The 20,623-nt window shown below is 32.6% G+C and overlaps 2 protein-coding genes across 5 annotated transcripts in view; one reads left to right on the forward strand and one right to left on the reverse strand.

Annotated features, from left to right (window-relative positions):
• RALGPS2 (Ral GEF with PH domain and SH3 binding motif 2) overlaps positions 1–20,623 on the reverse strand; it is a 237,860-nt gene that overhangs the window by 34,654 nt on the left and 182,583 nt on the right. For all 4 annotated transcript variants that reach the window (XM_051998867.1, XM_051998866.1, XM_051998865.1 and 1 more), the window contains 3 exons: positions 9,668–9,805; positions 7,547–7,637; positions 1,799–1,866 (listed from right to left, as the gene is read on the reverse strand). In XM_051998867.1, the coding sequence (XP_051854827.1) occupies positions 1,799–1,866; positions 7,547–7,637; positions 9,668–9,805 (297 nt within the window). The remainder of the gene's footprint in view (positions 1–1,798; positions 1,867–7,546; positions 7,638–9,667; positions 9,806–20,623) is intronic.
• The window catches only part of ANGPTL1 (angiopoietin like 1), a 29,284-nt gene continuing 21,884 nt past the window's right edge, over positions 13,224–20,623 (forward strand). The window contains exon 1 of the mRNA XM_051998870.1: positions 13,224–13,582. The gene's annotated coding sequence lies outside the window, so the exon portion shown is untranslated. The remainder of the gene's footprint in view (positions 13,583–20,623) is intronic.

Consider the following 20,623-nt stretch of genomic DNA (forward strand, 5'->3'; position numbering starts at 1 on the left):
ATAAAACTTTCCTGGTCTCCTGTGCTACCAAAATGGGTTTATCTCCCTTTCTTTGCTAATAATTTTCTTCTTTGCTCCTCTGCCTCTAAGACTTTTCTATCTTCTTTGTCTTCTTTTTTTCTACTTTTTTTTAAATTGAAGCTTTTTTTTTTTCAAAATATATGCAAGTATAATTTTTCAACACTGACCCTTATAAAATCTTGTGTTCCAATTTCTACTTCCCTTCCCCTCACCCCCCTTCCCTAGATGGCAAGATTTCTCTATCTTCAAACAGAAGCCTCATGTTAATAATGAGGAAAATGCTGAAGTGGAAGTGAAGAAATTTGGGCTTTTGTTTTTTTAGCAGCCCCCTCACTAACTTCAGACTTCTCTAACTTCCTCGGATTTCAGCTCTGTCATCAACAAAACCAGGGCTCTACACTGGGTTATCTTTAGAATGGTTGGCTTACAGCAACTGTAAGAGTGATTTTCATTTTCTGGCTATTATTAGGAGAGCAAGACAAAACTAGGAATGAAGATTATCTTGTTTCTGAGAGTAGAGTGCTGGCCTCAGACTGAGCAATGCTTGAATCCAAGGCCTGCCCATGATGGGCACTAACTGCAGGATCAAGGGAAAGTTCCTCCTGTGAGCTCCTCAGGCAATTTTTTATGACTAGCACGTAGATGTGGGTCTGCAGGGGCCAGGAGATTTCCTCACTACAGAGTTCCCTATACCAACAAAATCAAAGGCCTGAACAACAACAAACCTTCCATATGGTTTAAGAAAAAAAAAAAAAAACCTACTGTTACCAGAGCTCTTAAAATTTAGAGGTAAGAATTTTCCTTAAGGATGCTTCAGTAAAGAAACAGTAGGCCTCATTTTCTGTCTAAGGAGAGTGCTCAGTATGTGTAAATTGGAAGAGTTTAAGGGATGAAAAACTCAAAACAATAGAATAAACCAAACTCTTAAGTATTTTTAAGAAAAAAGATAATATCCTAACCAAAAAATAATTTAGGATGCTCTAAACAGTCTTGTTAAGCCACCTTTTAGAAAATTTTCTGTACTGTATACCAGGGTCTCTTGTAATTATTTTTTCTATTAACTACAGTATCTAGACAAAGGACTATTAACTGTGAAGTTTGATTTTATTGTAATCATTTACTATATATTGTGCATGATCATGTAACAAATATTTAATATATGGAGGATAATGTTAAGTAAAGGTTTATAATCACTGAAATTATTAAAATTTGTAATTAAAATTCAGTACTGAGTTTCGCATTACATAAATAAGAGGAATGAGTGATTTCATTATCCAAGGAATATCCACAACCTGGTACAGAGATCTAAAGTGATTTCTTCAGAAAGACAAGTTAACAAATATCTAAATTTAGCATCTGAATCTAACTCTTATTGGTAAGCTCAGAACATAACTATCCATTATGCTAGATTGTCATCTGTAGATCACAATTATTCTGTATGTTTTTTCCTAAGGGTATTAAAATTAAGTCTGCAAACCACCTTTCTATAATTATTAAACAGAATGTCCTGTTTGGAAAAGTAAGGAAGGGTAGTTGGTTTTTCTAGGAAATTCTGTGGTCAGAACTGCAGGTGCCTAAAACATTTTCTTATATGTACTACAAATATATTTACAAATTCAGAGTAAAACATATCACTGGTTGATAATCAAAAATTTGTTGATCAAAAGAAAAACTAAGCATAAATGAGCACAAGATTTAGTATATACTGTAAAATTTGCTAGTTATTTTTAATCTTGTAATAAAGCATTTTTTTATTAGGAGAAGAATCGGATATTACCTACTAAATCTTCTCTGGAAGCAGCAGAACGTGGTGTGCTTGTTCCTGGCTCTATCTTTAATGAAAGCCTATATTTAAAGAAGAAACCAATGAAATCCCACATAAAGCATTTATAAGTCACTTGAAAGATGTACATTTATGAAATAAACTTTTAAAGGTCTCATTTCTAAAGATATTTTTTATAAAATAATTTTAGCAATTTACTTCTCCAATTTTACACACACACACACACACACACACACACACACACACACACACGCACACACACATACAAACAAAATCCTTAACTTTCTTGAGATTCAAAAAGTTCTTAAAAGTAATCCTCATGAGAAAAAATGTCACCAGGAAGACAAAACATTAAAAAAAAAATTTATAGAAATTAATATTAAAGAAAGGAGATATTGCTGCTTTGTATCTTGGGATGCTTGGCAGCTATTACTGGGCTGCCTGTCAGTTCACCTTGTCTTTTCATAGTGTTTCAATGTGAAACATGATTGACACTTATTTTTTGAGAAAGTGTTCTTAAACAATTTCAAGCTAGCTTTTGTCTTTTTTTCAGAAGTACTAGTTTTGTTACTTTCTGTTCAGTATAGCAGTGCTCAGTTAAAAAAAAAAAAATCTTCCAACAATAAATATCAATATTTTAAGTTCAATTTACTAGAAGTTCCTAATAACAAGAAAGTGGCTTTGAGGTTTTTGATTAATCCTATTATATAGTCAACATCTGGGCTTAGTTTAATGTATATATAGTCTGGAGTTTCATAGAGGAAGATATTGGGATAGTAAGTTTTCTCCCAAAAGTCAAATTGTAGGTAGCTAACTGTACAAAGACTAGGAAGGTCTGAGTTCAAATCTGATCTCAGATACTTACAAGCTAGATGACCCTGAGTAAGTCACTTAATCTGTCTACCTTGGTTTTCTCAATTGTGAAATGGAAATAATAATAGCACTTCCTTTCCAGGTTATTTTAAGGATAAAATAAGAATATTTGCAAACTGCTTAGCACAGTCACAGTGCCTAACATATAGTAGGCATTACATAAATGCTAATTATAATGATGTTTGTGCCATGAAATAACATTTTATTGAAGGATTTGTAAAACTGTCTTTTGCATGTTAAAGATTGAGATTGATAATCATTTGTTAAGCAAAAAAATTTACAATAATTCTATCAATTGGGAATTTTTGTAATTTGCGTTTCTATACTCTGCTGGTAAAATGATATTCAGATATTCTTTTTTTCTTATGTTCATGATTTTGAACATAAGGAAGCAAAAAATTCCTGTCTTTAGTAAATTACCACAGAAAGATTAACTTGTATAAACTAAGTATATAATTTGTCTTATTAAACATAATATATAAAGTATACCTTATTAAATTATTTAAATTTTATTTAAAATTTAAAAAATATATAAGGAAAATTTCTCTACAAGAACAACATCTGAATAATCATCTTATTGCTTTCTTTAACCAATCAATGCTAATAATAGAGAGGCAACTATGATCACTGGCTCTATGATCAGAAGACAGCTTAAGAATGGCCTTTCTACTTAGTGGGCTCTATTTCTCCAATAGGTTGAATTAAAACTATCTTTTTTCTAGGGATAGGAAATGAAATATTATAGAAAGATTCTAATTCTAATAAGGGAAATTAGGAATCATTTCTCAGGTAAAGAAAATTCATCTGTGTATTTTATTCAAAACATATATAGAAGCAGAGTACCAAACAAACAAAATGATTCCTAAGGCAGGGTCCATAATTTTCATTTCTAGGATAATAAGTCAATTGGTCAACACACATAAGATCTATTTCAAGGCAGATTTTAAAATCTTGGAGATCATTTCTAGAGTACTCTAAAACTTCTTGTTTAAATTTAAAATACAAAGGTAAGTGACTTCTCTGGAATCACTGGAAATAAAGTGTTCTACAGTACTGAATTTTACAAGTAACAATTATTTAATTCTCTAAGGTGCAAACATTTATTTAAACTATTTTGTATGAAAATAATTTTAAAATGCACTAAATAGTTCTATGCTTTATGAAGAGAATATATTAAGGCATCATTTGTTCAGATAAGGAATACAAGATAAGGAAACCAAGGCCCAGAAGAATGAAGTGATCTGTTCATGATCCCAGCTATCATGTGTTTGAGGCAGGGTATGAACTTAGGTATGGCAAACAGTAAGTCTAAAACCTCCCAAAATAGATCATGGTGCTTTTCATAGTTCATTAATGAAACTCAATTGTTCTGCTTTCCTTATGAGGTTTACAGGCTGTCTGACTCCTGAATAAATATCAGAGCCCACTGTGACTTCTGACGTCAGAGGTAAACATTTTTCATAGGTATTTATTCATCTCTTAGTGTCACTCCTTATTGATGTTAATGTGGAAAAATTTGAAGCACTTTTCTCTGAGCTCCTTTTTTTTTCTTCTCACCCTCATCTCAATATCACTTAGATATATTTGTCATCTACAATCTCCCTTCTTCTGGCCGACCTCACTCTAAGTGCTCTTGATTTCTCTTCTCATAGTCCCATTATTGTCCCCTCTCTTTCTAATCTGTCTCTTCCTAGCTATTGATGGCACTGCCTATAAATACACCCCATAATTTCCATCCTTAAAAACTCTTACATGATTCTACCGTTCTGGCTAATTAGTATCATCTCTCTTTTGTTCTCAGTTCAACTCCTCAAGAAAGTTGTTAACATTAAGTGACTATTTCCTCTTATTTATTCCCAATTAAATTCTGGTTTCTAGTTTCACTATTCAACTGAAAAGTACTCTCTACAAAGTTACCAATGATCTCTTAATGGACAACTCTGCCTTTTCTCAAGCCTCATCCTCCTTATCCTCTCTATAAACTTGGATACATTTAGTCTTTTTTTCCTCCTGGATACTCTCACTTTACTGGATTTTCATGATATCACTTAGTACTGGTTCTTCCCACCTGCCTGACTGATCCCTATTTTGATCTTCCACTCAGTTGCTAATGACTTTCTTAAACACCATGCTTCTCTATCATCACCAGGATTAAACTCCAATGTCCTCTGTTTAGAATTTAAAGGTCTCTGCAAGCTGGCCCCTTCCTTACTTTTTCAGTTCTTTCACACTTGGCTACCCCCTACTTAGCACTCACAGGCCCACTCTTGGGTTTTTAGGGAGTGTAATGGGGGGTTCTGCCTATGATCACCCAACTTGGTATTCTGTACTGGATACTCCCCAGTCCTGGGGTGTTCTGCCTTCATCTCCAACTCTTAGCTTCCATGAAGTCTCAGCTCAAATCCCAACTCTTCTAGTATCCTGAAAGAAGGCAGGCATGTAGGCAACAAGCATTTCCTATGTGTCCCTGGGCTAAGTACTGGGGACACAACCACAGACAAATAGATAGTCCCTGACCTAAGGATCTTCCATTCCAATGGGGAAAGTAAACACATGGTAAAGAATAAGGAGGAAAACATAAAGTACCTAATATAGGGGCAGAGTTTTCAAGTCTGGAAGCTAGAACAGAACTCAGAGAGGAATGAAAGGCAACCTGGGCCCCTCCACAAAAGCAGAGGCTCTAGGAGGAACTAACTCATCATTGGGAAAAGGGGACTGGCCTTAAGAGAGGGAAGAATATTCTAGGTTAAGATGGTCACAGTTGTGAAACAATGTTCCATGGAAAGGAGGCCTTAGGTGCTAAGTATCAGGATAAGACAGCATGATTTAGAAGTCAAAGAGTCAGAAACAGGGCCAGGAAGGAAATGCTGTTTGTGCCTCTTAGAATTAACTGTCATTTATGACAAATATCTTTGTCTACACCTTGCTATTGGTATGTGGCCTCCCTCATTACAGTGTGAAGACAGGGAATGGTTTCTGCTTTTCTTTGTACTCCCTGTGCTTAGCAGAGCACCTGGTATGTAATAAATAATATATGCTTGCTGACTTACTGCCTTAATTTGCTGGGAGCATCTCCCTCATATTCCCAATTAAAGGAATTAAAGTGATAATTGGGATCAGTTTGTTGACTTGAGGTAATAGAGTACAGTGGATAGAAAAGTCAGGCAAAATTAGGTCCCAGCTTTACCTCTGACTTGACCCATCCTGGCTATGTAACCCTGGGAAAGTCATAACTCAGTGCTCTAGGTTACTCTTTGAAAGCTTTTAAGTTGCAGAGAGGTGCCAATTTGGGATTCTCTGTACCAACAAAATGAGTCTAGTCCCGATCTTCTTTGATGAGGATCTTTTTTGTAATCAGATTTACTAACACTATTCCATTTGCTAAGAAGTTCAATAATGATTTTAAAGCAAAAAATTGTGATTAATTAAAAATCAACTTTATTTTACTAAGAAAAAATGAATTTCCTGTCTTTCATATCTTTGAAAATATTTTAAAGAAATTAATACCACTATCATATATCTTTTAACAAAGAGTTTTGAGTCAAATAACATATACAAATTTTCATGAGCTCTTTTATCCCATCACTTTTATCCCTATGCTTTAATAAGCCACAATTAAAGATTCCATGTTTATTTTTGTGGGTTAAGAAAGGGTGAGGATGCCATATACCTTTCCAAAATTTGTGAAATTTTAAATATATTCAATTAACTTACTACAGACTGTAGACAACATTCATTATTTTAAGACTATACATTACTGGTCAGTTTCAAAATTTTTAATTTTTACTAAGATTATTATTATTTTATTTTAATCTTTATTAAAATTGTTATTAGTAGATTATTATTACAAGGTTATTATACATATATATGTGTGTGTATCTATACATGTACACACACATATAATTTCACTCACAATGCTCTAAAAATCTTGAGGTAAAGGAACACAGATACCAATAATTATTACCATGTGAAGGCATGGCATGACATGGCATAAACAATACACCTGTATTTTCATTGTTATTATGCTAATATTGTAAATAAGCTATCTTTTCTATTTTTAATTAACTTTTTAAAATAAACCCTTGAACTGGAAAATATATTTTCCAGAAGATAAAGTATATAATTTTAAAATCTGGTAACAATTGACATCATAAGACAGCCATGAAAATGTTTCTTGACACTGAGAAAGGAATATAGAGAAAAAGGGAAGTTCCAAGAAACTACCTCCTCTTTTCAAGCGACATTTATGATACATTACTACTAGATGATAAGGTGGATAATCTGGTTTTTTGGTAGAAAAAATTTTTTTCCTAAAAGTTTAACTTACAAGATCAGTTACATTTTCTCAACATAAAAATTTTTCAATAAAATGGGTAATTTTTCAATGATGTGAAAATAATATCAGAAAAAAGCAGACGAGCTATTTGCTTAGTCTAAAGAAAATGAGGCAGTAATTCTCACCTTTCATTTTGAAACATATAGAAAAACATTATGTTTTAAGCATCAATAGTACGATGATGTACTTCAGACATTTCTACTATTGACAGAACTGAATCATTAAGTTTTTCCTTTTCTGATTGTATCAAAACACATATTTTTATGTGACTTCAGTCAGTGCTTGAATCAGTAACAAAAACAATAAATTATGACCGACAATACCTTAGACTATGCTCAAAAATCTTAAAAGAGGTATAAAATAGTTTCCAATAAGGAATGAACATTGCATCTTGAATTAATTTCAATTAAAACAAAAGTTAACATATAAAAGGAGGCAATCAATATTAAGTTTGCTACTTTGAAGCTACAAAAAATAAAGCAGGAAGAAAAAGTTACATCTATATACAGCATGTTTTTGAAGACCATACATACTTGTAATTATCATCTTCCACAAATTTTTGGAGTTCTTCTATATACTGAACGGAATTCAGATATTTCTGGACATGAGGCAACATGGGGATATCTAGGGAAAAAATGAGACATTACCAATTATTTTATAATCATCCTTTAAAAGATAAGCTTAGAAACATATCTAAAAATTAAGAACTATGTCATCTCTAAATAAGAACTTCTAAAGCAAATGTTATCTAGTGTTATATTTGGAAGAACTTAATGAAAATTTTATCGGGAGCAAAATAAAACAAAAAAATCTGCATATGAATTATTGCTAACATCTTTTGCCTTTGTTTTGAAAAACAATTAATCTATCAAAGTTCTTCATAATTAAAATTTAAATGGAAACATTGGGAAATTCTGTCTAGGTGTAAAATAATTAAACAATACTTAAGTTTGTGACATAATATATTTAGAAAACTAAAACCTTTAATACACCTTTAGAAGAATGTATTTGTTGGCTGGTTTTAAAATTCTTCAAACAAAATACAAACTTTCACATCATTGGGTGAATTTCCTCTATAAAAATTTAATATTATCTTTTGATTTACTGAAATGCTTTAGAGTTACATATTTTTATGTCAGAACAAAAAAAAATTCAAATGAAAGTAAAAGCATCTCTGTTTCAACTGAATAAGTACAATGTGATATGGTTTGGTATAGGTAGAAACACATAATATATTCTCACTAACAAAGTATAAGTACCTTCTCAAAAATATTTTGGCAACTGCCTATAATAAAAGCCTGAAATAACCATAAATCTTCTAAAATATTAAAACTGATAACTATGAAAAATTAGTCCAATTATTAAAAATAAGTCATGAAATAAAAATACAAAGAAGTAGGTCTAGTGGTAATGTTTTTTTCCTATGTCACAGAATAATCTCATAAAACTTTTGGCTCATAGTTTAACAATATTTTTTCACTGGAGTCTAAAAATCTCAACACATTTATTTATACCCTTTAGAATTCCCTTGCTACCTTATTCTAATCAATTGGGTAAGGGGAGGAAAGCAGCACGTGAAGTTATAAAAATAAAAATCTAATCTTTGGTTTGAGGATAATCTAATGCTTATTGGGGGATATAGGTAGAATTGGGACTAACTCAACAAAATGAGTCAATGTCAGTTATCCTAATATCACATTTTTAGGTCAAGCTCCTTAAATAAGCAGGTCCCTTACTCCTTCCTGAATAGAAAGTGTGTTTTATTTTAAAGGCCACAAATGCCTTTTGAGCAGTACAACACAGGTGATAGGTAAGCTATGCCATAAACACTAGAAAAATTTAAGCGATATAAAGCTAAGAGCTGAAACAGTTTTGCAAACACCAATGTTCTTAACTTTTTTGCATGTCATGGATTTGGTGTGTCATGGTAGTTTGTTTTTAAATGCATAGAATGAAAGAATTACAAGATACCAATTAGATATAGTCAAATAACAAATAAGCAACAAATATATCTTCATTGGTTTTTCCTTATCAATTTGTCATCTGCAATGTTCATTCACCGCTCCTAGTACTACTTTCTGGTACCAAATAGTTGTCTAATCCTCTTTTGACATGATATCAAATTCTCATTTTTGGTGGGTGTAGGATGGCTGAGGACAAGAACGAAGGCAGGCTGTGAGTATTCTTCTCAGGCTAAACACTGCCAGTTGATTCAAGTGATGCTCATATGACATAGACTCTAGATCATTCATAATTCTGGTTCAAGTCTATCTATGGCTTACTAATGCCTTTTCTAGGATGTGGTACTCAGATCTGAAAAAAAAAATCCAGATAAACGTCTGATTCAAGTAGAGAAAAGCAGAATTGCTATACCTCCTCATTTTTAATACTAAAATTTCTCCTAATGTAGCCTAGGTTTGTATTATTTTTAAGTCAGTTTTAGATAAATTGTTAAAATTCATTTGAAAATTTAATAGGCATGCCATATATGTCTTTAAATAAATCACTGAAAAAAAAAGTTACCAGAAAACCAGAAAAGTTTCATCAATCAAAGAATCTTAAAGGCACCCCATTTGCAAATGTCCTGCTATTACCACTGGATGTTTCTTTAATTTCATCATTTTCAATAATGCAGAAACTAACCAAAAACCTACCATATTCACAAGACTGCTGTAAATCAGAGATTATTCGAAGGATGTTATTCATTAAATTTGATCTCTGCTCATTTTCTAGAATGCTGCCAGTTGATGGATATGCAGAATCAATATATGTCAGATCTGATAGATAAATGCCTGAAACAAAATAAGATTACAATGAGTGGTTTCTTAACTTACGATCACAATAGATTTTTAAAAAATTAAATCCATTAGGTGGTTTTGTTCTTCAGATCTCTATACATAGCATCATTAAACTCTTTCAGACCTGGTATATCATAGATAGAATATGCTATTTACATGATGAAATTCTGGAAGGGTTAGAAATTAGAGATACTGAATGGATATATATTTTCTGAAGGTAGTGTTAACAGTTAGGGTCCACTGAATGGGAACCACTTCAAAAGTCTTATTTGGCCATTTATTAGCAATGTATACTATATATATAATAATCTATAGCAAGACCTTAAAGGATAAACGTCATACAGTTGGAAGAAAGAAAATAAAAAACGAAGTTCATATTTAGCATGGACTCTTAAAATGATAATGTTTAATTTAAAAATCTAACTCAATAATTTGCTTTTGAGTCTAAGTTCATGTAGATATTTATGTTGTTTAAAGATGAACAATCCAGTTTTTGAAACAGTTACTCTGAATATATCAGCCAGTCTTTGTCTACTCTCTACCTATAACCAAAACCAAACAAAACTAAAAGCATAATTAGCATACAGTATTCCTGAGTTAATTTGTCATTATTAACTACTTATTCTGATCACTGTAAGAAACATAAGATAGTCTCTGTCAAAGTTGGTGAGAAAGTTTGCCTTCCTAGACTTAACTACTCCTATTTCCCATACCAATCCAATCATACTGATGTAATCCACAGTTTCACAGTTGAAAAGGATTAAATCCTATTCACAGCTGGAAAAAAAAAAAAAAATCAACCATTGAAGTACATTCCATTTTTTGACATCAAGTTTATTCCTTATGTCAAGCCTAAGTTAAAATTGCCTCTTTATAATTTAGTTCTGGTTGAAGCAGCTAGGTGGTGCAATAGAGAGAGCACCAGTCCTGAAGTCAGGAGGACCTGAATTCAAATTTCATCTCAGACAATTAGTAATACGTCCTAGCTGTATGACCCTGGGCAAGTCACTTAACTCCAATTGCCTCAGCAAAAAACAAAAAACAAAAAACAATTTAATCCTGTTTAGTGGGGCCAGGTGGAACAATAAGCCTTCTTGCTTTTTTATACCTGAGCTTTAGCTGGGTATAAACAACTTCCCAGCTTCTCTATTCTGATCTAAATCCTATACAGCTAAATCTAGTTGAAGTCTCATTTCTGTAAATTTTTACTTAACCAAGCTTTGAGTCATCTTTCTTTTTATTCTGGAATCTACATCACTCATTTTTACAACAGATAAGGTAGTCCTTAGACTAATTTTTTTTAATCTGATTGCCTTATAATACTAGTAACTATTACATTATTACTTAATTTGCTACACATTTAGTATTGTGAAGGGGAGGGGGGGAGGAAGTATATTTATCTATTAGATCAGTGGTTCTCAAACTTTTGTTTTCAGTATCTTTATCCTATTAAAAATTACTGAGGATCTCTCCAAAGCATTTTTGGTTATCTGGGTTATATTTACAGACATTTACCATATTGGAAATAAAAACTATCTTTGAATTTGTAGACTCTCTAAAAAGGTTTCAGAGATCCCCAGGATTCTCTAGACCATAGAACCACTGATCATGAGTTTTCAGAGGGCAGGAAAATGTACTTTATTTAGTACCTGGCATTTAACAAATGATAATGAATTAGAATTGCTGATAAAGGGCCAAAATGAATAGAACAAGCTATATTACGTAGGTGTTTATATAAAGGGAAACTAAAAGTTATGAGACACTCCCTTTGGCTTAACTGAGTTCAGAAGAATAAGTATGAATTAAATGTGTGGGAAAAGGATGCATGTTTAATGAGGTACAAGATAAGTCTTTTAGTTGAGCCTGATTAACAAACAGATTGCAAGTCTTATTTGGATAGGTATAAAGAAATATTTAAATAGCAATATGACATTTAGTCTGTGCTGGATATAGCCAGAGAAAAGTTCAAATACTGCCTCAGATACGTAGCTCTAAAACAAGGGTTAAGTCATTTAAGCCTCTCAGCTTAAGTTTCCTCACCTGTAAAATGGGGATACAATTAACAGTACTTCTTTCATAGAGTTGTTCTGAAGACTAAATGAGACCATACATGAGAAGTGCTCTGTAAAGCTTAAAAAGCTATATAAGATGCCAGCTTTTATCATAATTGTTATTAAAATCTTGACTTAAATAACATCATTATTCCCATTTTCTATGTGATGAAAATTAATCCCTAAGTAGTTGTGTTTTGTCCATAGTCATAAAGCTAATAAGAATAAGAAGTAGGAAAAACAGCATGAAAAAAGTATAAGGATCCAAGAAGTGTGGGAGACAGGATTGCAGCTTTTAAATGAATAATTGAAGAATAAAATTTTTAAAAGGCATCTAATATATTGATGTCTAACTCTAAATGCCATTAAAAAAAAAAAAATCAGTCATTTCTGGAGCTCTTCTTCCCTCAATCTTATAACCAAGAAAAATTCAAGTAACAAAACAAAACCATGAATTCAGTGACCCTGTTTGATAATCTCCAGGCCTCTTTGGTGTAAGGAGGGAGGTATGTTTATCTGGTCCCCACAGCCAGGAACCATTACTGTTATTGTTTTTCAGGTTACTCAAGCCCTGAGCTGCCTTTCTGTGATTGTTCCATTTTCATTTTTTAAGTTCTAATTCTTCCAACAAAGAAATGGAGACCCTAATGCCTCTTAATAAGGTGAATAAAGATAAACTCAAGCAGAAAGTTCATAGGGATAAGAATACAGATTAGTTTTCCAGTCAAGCAAAGAAGTTCATATTCAAAAGAGTATTAATTTCCAAAGTATTTCATTTATATGTAGATTAAGATACTTAACAATCTAACCTTAAGCAATACTACATAGATACATTGTTACAAAAACATTAGCGTTCTTAATAAGTTTAGTAAGTGTTAGACTATCAACTTATTAAGCAAATATCATAAACCAGTGATTGTTTCTGAGCTGCCTGTCAATGTCTAGCCTTCATTCTTGGCTAACAAAAAAGGCAAGCTTATCAGTCTGAAAGGATCTTTCTTCTAAAGGAATCAAGAATTTTAACATTTGTTGCAGGGCTCAACTTTAAAAGATATCTTTAGCTAGAGGACTAGAATGTTTTTTTTGTAATTGCCCACTGAACTATTCCTGTCTGTTTCCAGATGGTGCCCTTCCTTCAACCTGCACACAATCTCCCCTTGTTCATAGTTTTTTCAGTCTCCTACTGTCTCTCTCCCCTGCTCCCTCCCCTTATACTCTTTATTTTTAAGGCCACTGGGAGGAAATCCTAAGGAGGAGATTTTTTTTCTACTCCACAGAAACTTCTTGATGATGTAATATGTGTGGGCTGAACTTCCAAAGCTGGGAGAGCAAAAGAGAAAGAAACAGAAGAAACTCTAGTCAAGGGTACTTATATACACAATCCGGGTCAGCTGCAGCTGGTTACTACTGCATTTCTGCATGAAGCAGACACAGGAACGCCACAATATTTTCTCTGCTGGAAAAAAAGACATTTCACACATGGAAATTTGTGCTGTGCTATCTAAAATTATATAGGTTGGTTTTCTAATTCAATTGGTCTACGTAAAGCTAGGGGGAGAAGCTCCTTAATGAATCTTGGATCTAACAGTTCAAATAAAAAACTGCAGTTTCTACTTGATTCACTGATGAACAAATGCCTACATGGACAATTCATGATTTAAAGCAAGATATAAAGGCAGCAAATTTGTCTCTGGATTCACTCTACTCAGCAAACTATAAGGTACTTTTTACCCCCTATTTTCATTAAGAAATGATTTACATGTTTGGTTTAATGAGAGTACATATTTTTGCAGTATGATTATTTTTCATTTTCATTGAATTTCAAAATTAATAGTAAGCAACAAAAAAATAGGAATAGAACCAGCCCATAATCTATTTAATATTATTTAAAGATCAGAGGAAAGAGTTTGAAATATTATGTGCTGTTCAAACAATTCATATTGTTTCACTGTTGAGAAAATTAAACTTGCTTTTTTTTTTAACCCATTGGGACTGAAAACTATGAAAGATGGGAAGATTTGTAATTCAGGAATAGGGCATTATTGTGTTAACAGTAAGTCTGAAAATAATTTTAACTGGCTTCTGAGTAAATACATTTGTTTAAAATTAAAGTTTGTAGCCAAATTAAAAATGAACTGATATGGACTCAAAAAAGCAAAGCTACTTTTATAATCTTTTATTCAAGAAGCTAGTGTGCTAAAGGTTTTTCTATATATATGTGTAGTAAATAGTGCTTCACCAAAGTATTTAAAAAACAGCAAGGTGACAAATTAATAAGCAAAGAAAACTAAACTACTGAGCAAAAGATAAAACTGATGAAATGTTTCATAGATGGTAAACCTCAAAACTATACTATAATTTAATGACAAACTTTTCTAGATAAAGCAAAAGGGAGAAAACAATTTCTTTAGGAAATCAAAAGTAGGACAAATGCCAATGTAGTTTAAATGGCCTTGCAAATTTCAAATGTAACAACTGTTTTCAGAAAAGTTGCAGATGAGTAACAAGCTGAAACTTACTGCTGGAAATGCCATTAAAGAGCATAAAGGTATTAGGAAATATAAAACTAAAGCCCTTGCTACATATGAAAGGTAGCTTCAAGGAAGGTCAAGTAAAATATGATGCGAAGAAAATACTCTGAAGGCAGACAGCTATTATCCCATACAATAAAAACTTCGAAGTTTTAGTCATTTAAAAAAAAGAGAGAGAATAAATGATTGAAATTCTGTTTCCTAGCCTCCTGTCTATTGATAAAACAGAACAGAACAAATGCCCCAAAGAAAAGACCCCAGCTACATTGGGAGAGAACAGTTGGGCTCAAGGACTTTCCCACTGCCACACACAACAAAGCTTCTTCATTACACTTTTAGGTTTCCTTCGGTACATTTAAGTGTTACATTTTCCACTTCTGTTTAAGCATTTTAAAAAATGGTGGGATCCAAACTTGTGCATCCACTTGTTATCAATCTATAATGAGTCATCATGCAGAAGTCATAAATTCAGGTATGTTTTATTTTTTGAGCTCCCAAACTTTCAAAAGTGGACTAATAAATCATCCAAATAACTAAAATTTTAAAACTTAAGCTTTCATATAATTCCAAAATATACTGATTGACTGAACTGTAAGGAACTTATTAATGCTTTAACTATAGACTACAGAAGGCATTTACTGAACTTCTCAATGACTGGATTTGAAACATTGTGAGCTTTATTTTGTTATTAAAATGAGGATATGATTAAGATTAATTCATCTCTATAGCATTATTTTTAGCTGTGTTTGCATTTTAAATGAACTATATTTCTCTTTCCCAAATCTGTCATTCATACTAACTCTTGTATCTGTGTTAATAGACACACATCCATCACATCCAGACATAAAACTCCAACATCATCTGATTTCTTTGCTGCTTATCTGCATCCGAACAATTACCATAACCCTTAAATTCCATCTACATAAATTTCCAGCCTTTTTGTTTTCACTACCACTCCCCTAGTTCAAGGCCCTATTCCTGTAGGATTATTACACAAGCTTCCTAATTGGTTTTGCCTCCAATTTCCCATCTCAAATCAATCCACAAAAGATCAGCTGAATAATCTTAAAACATTTCGGACCACAACTCTCCTATTCAAAAACCTTCAATGCTTCCGTACTGCTTAATGAAGAAAGGCCAAATTCCTTAGCTTAATAATACTTAGATTCCAATAATCTGGTTCCAATTCATCTTTTCCATTTTATTTCACTTTATGTATACTACAGTGCAGTTAAACAGGATTTATTACTTTCAGAATAAGTCTTGCATTTTCTTATCTCTATCTCTTTGCTCAAACTGATGCGATCCCTATCAGCTGGAATGTTGTAGAAATCCAAATCTTTTCCATCTGTTGACACTCAACCAAGCTTACATCTCCTCCATGAAGCCTTCCATGAAGCCTTCCCTGATCTTCCCCACCTGGAAGTAATCTCACTCTCTGAAGAGCATTGTGCAACACTTCTATGTACATATATTCTAATTTACATTATAAGTATGTGTCCCCATTTTCCCTCTTTTCCCCATCAATAATACTGCATGCCTTCTTTGAGGTCAGAGAGAATATTTGTCTCTGTAAGCCAAGTATCTAAGCATAGGGTCTTCCAGGCACTTAATAAATGTTGAAGTTGATTGTAAAATCTGCCCCTGACTATTAAGTGCGCTTATCCCTTGCTTAGGCATCTCTAATGAGTAATGAAGCACAGTTAACCTCATTTGACAGAGTACCTTTATGTCTTAACAGATTTTAAAAGTCAGAACCTATTTTTATCTCACACCTCTCCAAAGGCAATATGGTCCCATACCCTTGTACTTGGTTACCAATAAAAAAACCCAGTCATTCAGAATGCTCTCAAGTTTATCATCTGAAAAGAAGTCAGTTCTGACTTGCATTTCCTCTCTGCACCAGCCAACAGTGTAGTAAATCAGCAGACAAATATTGGCAATAAAATTAGCTCAGTGCATGGAAGAAGTTTTTTTTAAAAAAACAAAACAAACATGTACAGATGTGGATTTAAACATAAGTATATTGTAACTAATTTATAACATTCTCCTGGGACTTAGGAAAATTTTAACATATACAAAAAAATTTTATGAGGTAACACAGATTTATGGGTCCTTGACTTTTAATACTGAACATATGTGGAAAAATATTAAATGAGGGAATGTTTTTAGAAAATTTAACAGTATATGTATTTTTAAACCAGGTTTTTACCTATCAAGACCTAAATTTACTATTTAAGAGATCTATTTTTTTTTCCTGTCAAAAGTAAATGATGTAACTAGTCCACTAACATTAAAAATGTGGTTCCTTGTTCTGCTTTAGGTGTCAGTGAGGTCATTGCTTTTTAAAGGAAAAAATAATCTAAATTTAGGCTTGGGCAGGTAAAAGAGACTATACTTTAACTTAAATCTGCAAAGGAATTTAAAAAATTTCTCTCTTTGAAAAGAAGGCCTCCAAATCTCTCCTTGATTTTCAAGTAATTTTTCACATCATTGTACTTTTCATTGTGCTTTACTGTATAGTAATATAAACATATTTGGGATGTCATTTGGTTTTGTTTTAAATATAAATAAGCTGACATTTCTGAAAATTCTATTAAAAGACATACCATAGAGGCAAAATTAAAGTTTTAGACGGAAAAGATTGTAGTAGTCTATTAGATGACAGATTAGAAGACATCTAAGTAAGGAATGCTTGTAAAATGTTATTGGTTTTGAAGCTCCATAGAAGTTTAAAGATAGTTTCTTTAATAGATAAATTAGATTCAGTTTAAGTACCAAAAGGAAGTTTTCATGTTCAATGAAATTAGCAGATTATAACATTTAAACAAATTAAATATATTACAACTTTTCTTCCATATAGTCAACTGAGTTGCTGATTATTTACATTTTGGTTTGCTGCACTGAGATCTTACTGGTAGTCCATGACCAAGAGTTCATATTGAACTCCATGGAGTTACAAATGTAACTCCAATGTAATATAATGTAAACAGGAAGCGTCTCTTAAAATTTCTTATAGATCTGCCACAATAATTTTCACAAAGGGTTACTTTTCTTTTATCTATTTATTTGTTTGTTTGTCTGTTTGTTTATGCTGAGTTAACTGGGGCTAAGTGACTTGCCCAGGGTCACACAGCTAGAAGTGTTAAGTGTCTGAGATAAAATTTGAATTCAGGTCCTCCTGACTTCAGGGCTGGTGCTTTACACACTGTTCCACCTAGCTACCCTGAGAATTGCTTATCTTAAAAACAAATACAAAACAAATAATGTGATAGATAACATTTATACCAGAACTCCCTAACTAGAGAGCTAGTGCTAGGGTGGAAAAAAACTGTTCAAGGAGCCACAAGACTTCAGGCCTAGCTCTTTTTATTTCCTCACTGTGTGACCAACTTTATAAGCTCAATGGGCTTTACATTCCTCACTGCAAAATGGGGAAAAGAGTTGTAACTACTCACTTCACAGGACCAAATGAGAAAATGTTTGTGAAAAGACTTGTTAAAACTTTAAAGCACTTTGTAAACATGAGTCAACTATTCATGACAGAAAACAAAATATTTTATGTCTTCTTAATTTGCCTTGAAAAAATTCACATTTATGTGCATTTCAGATTTCTAATCAGGGAGAAGACACTTTAGTAGAGACAAAGAAGTCAACAAAGCTTTAACAAATGCTCTGCTAATACCAGGAAATAACTGAGTTTAAAATTCCAAAAGAAAAGTCAAGGCCTTTTCATTTTGCTCTAGTTAATTAGCAAAAATTTTTTATGAAATAGATTTTTTGTTTTTTTTTCAGTATTACCTTCAAGAAAACTTAGTCCAAAAACTTAGTCCAACTTTATCTATAGTACTCTCTCAATCATTATGTTAACTGCTATAATTATCTCTGAAGAAACAAAAAAGTATGTCTGGATCACGGAAACTAAGCTAGGATAATATTTATTTTCTTGCCTCTAGTGTTTCCTCATTTTTAAAAGGAAAGAGTGAGACAAGATGCCACTGATGAACTTTCCGACTCTAAATCTATGCTCTTATGCCCGTTTTAAGGTGTTCTGTGTACAAATGAATTTTTTTTTTTGTGAATTGCTTTCTGTCTTGCAGTGTTGTTAAAAAAATATTTAAATGTGAGAAAAATTTTAACACCTTTGCCTGTTTAGTTATATTATCCTTATAGATGGAATAGGGACCCTTGAGAAAGTATTTTGCTTTGAGTTCCCCTCTAAACAACTTATTACTTCAAAATACAGAATTGTGACTCAAGAAGAGTGAACACTTGGCGGTGGAAACAAAGCTTTACACAAATGGCCCAACAATATTCCTTCTTGACAGTGAAAAAACAAAGAAGAAACATTAACTAGGAAGAAAACTTTGAGACAGTGCTTCAGAATTTTATCATATAATCACCAGCCCTGAGAGATTCAATATCTTCTGAGTGTAGGATAAGCCAGGCCCAAACAATAAAAACATTCATTGTTAATTTTCCACAATAGAAAAGACTATAATGTGCAAGGATAGGTTTCTCTACTGTAGTGGTTCCTTGAAGATAAAGATAAAGAAAGCACAGTGGCAGGTTTTTGTTATGGAAGGTATACAAGTGAATATGTTATACAATGACAGAAGCACTGATATCTAGGTACACTTGGAAGTAGTCACCAACAAGCAATGACAAGTAAAATTTCTGGTAAAAAAAAATAAAACAAACAGATCCTTTTCCCCCCTCCCCACAATATACACACATAAATGCCTATTTGTGTACATGCATATGTGTGTGCATGTGTGTACATATGTATATACAAATTGAAAATAGAAATGAACATTAGCCAAATGGAACAAAAGCAAAAGAAATCATACAATTATATCTATTCAGGTTAATAGATGAAAAAATTTAGTACAGTGCAGTCTAAAAGAAAATGGGACAATTTCAAATAATACATTTCTAGGGTTCCTTGATTCTAGAGTAGAACAACATTACTGATCACGAAAACACTTTCTTATGACCCTGGCTCCAAATTTTTTTTTTTAAGCCACCATCAATCAATCTGATGTTAAGTCCCAGATTTTTAGATTGTCTAAGATCATGTTTTCTTTTCTTGATATGGTCTATAGCTGGGTTTGTATTGTCAATCTTTCCAGAATAGTCAGATATTCTAGAGCAAGGGTGGGAACTTTTTTTTTTTTTTTTTTTTGCTAAGGGCCATTTGGATATTTATAACATCATTTGCACGCCATAAAAATTATCAACTTATAAAACTCAAGTAGTGAGAGGTTGCTGTATCTAGGTTTCAGTTCTTCATCACCTGAGATTGCCTTAGTAAATGATTTTGCAGGCCTTGTAGGGCCAAGACATTTCCCACCCCTGATTTAGTTAGATGCTTCTGAGATGGTCTTTTAGAATCCATTCATTTGCAGGTCACATTGCAACATACAAGAAGGGTTTTAGTGGATACTGTAATATTGCTAAAGAAAAAGCCAGTTGTAACTGTGCACCATCTTGTTTTCAGGTTTCTACATGTTATAGAAATTTGTGAAAACATCAACATGCTTTCAAGTTTTCAACACTACATGAGAATAACCCATGCTAGAAGATAAGAAAATAACCCATCACCAGAAGGCATGAAAATGTTGTCACAGCAATTTACAAATAGAACCTATTATGGTATAGTGGGTTTGTGATGTGTCAGGCTCACAAAGTTCCTCTACCAATCAAATAATGGATCTCTCAATTGCCAAAGGAACAGGAAAAAAACCCCCATAAATTCTGCTGAACAGAATAGCAGAATTTCTCAGTAGTTTACTAATATTTCATCATTATCTTGATAGTTCTGGGAATATGATATGTCTTACTGTAAAAGTAGAGAGAAAAAAAATCAAGTTAAATTGTATTTCTCCTTCCTTTCATTAGGAAAGACATACTTAAAAATTCATATTATCTTAGAGTGTGGAAATATTGTCATAAACCTCTTTAATTTAGCTGTCAGTTTCCTTAATAAAAACAGTTTGTATGGTTTTCAAAGAAAGACCACAAGTACTAGGCTAAAGCATCAGGTGAACAATAACAGTAAGGTATCAGGCAAATATTAATATAAAAGTTGACTAAATGACAAAGCCATAAAAGACTGACTTATTTGGTTGACAGTTTAGTGTTAGGAAGGTTTCCATTTTGAGAATGCTTTAATTATACCATATCTTGGGGGGAAAGGGCATCATTTAATAGTGTTAAGTTGACAAATT

The sequence above is a fragment of the Antechinus flavipes genome, chromosome 4, assembly GCF_016432865.1.
Source record: "Antechinus flavipes isolate AdamAnt ecotype Samford, QLD, Australia chromosome 4, AdamAnt_v2, whole genome shotgun sequence".
Taxonomy (NCBI): domain Eukaryota; kingdom Metazoa; phylum Chordata; class Mammalia; order Dasyuromorphia; family Dasyuridae; genus Antechinus; species Antechinus flavipes.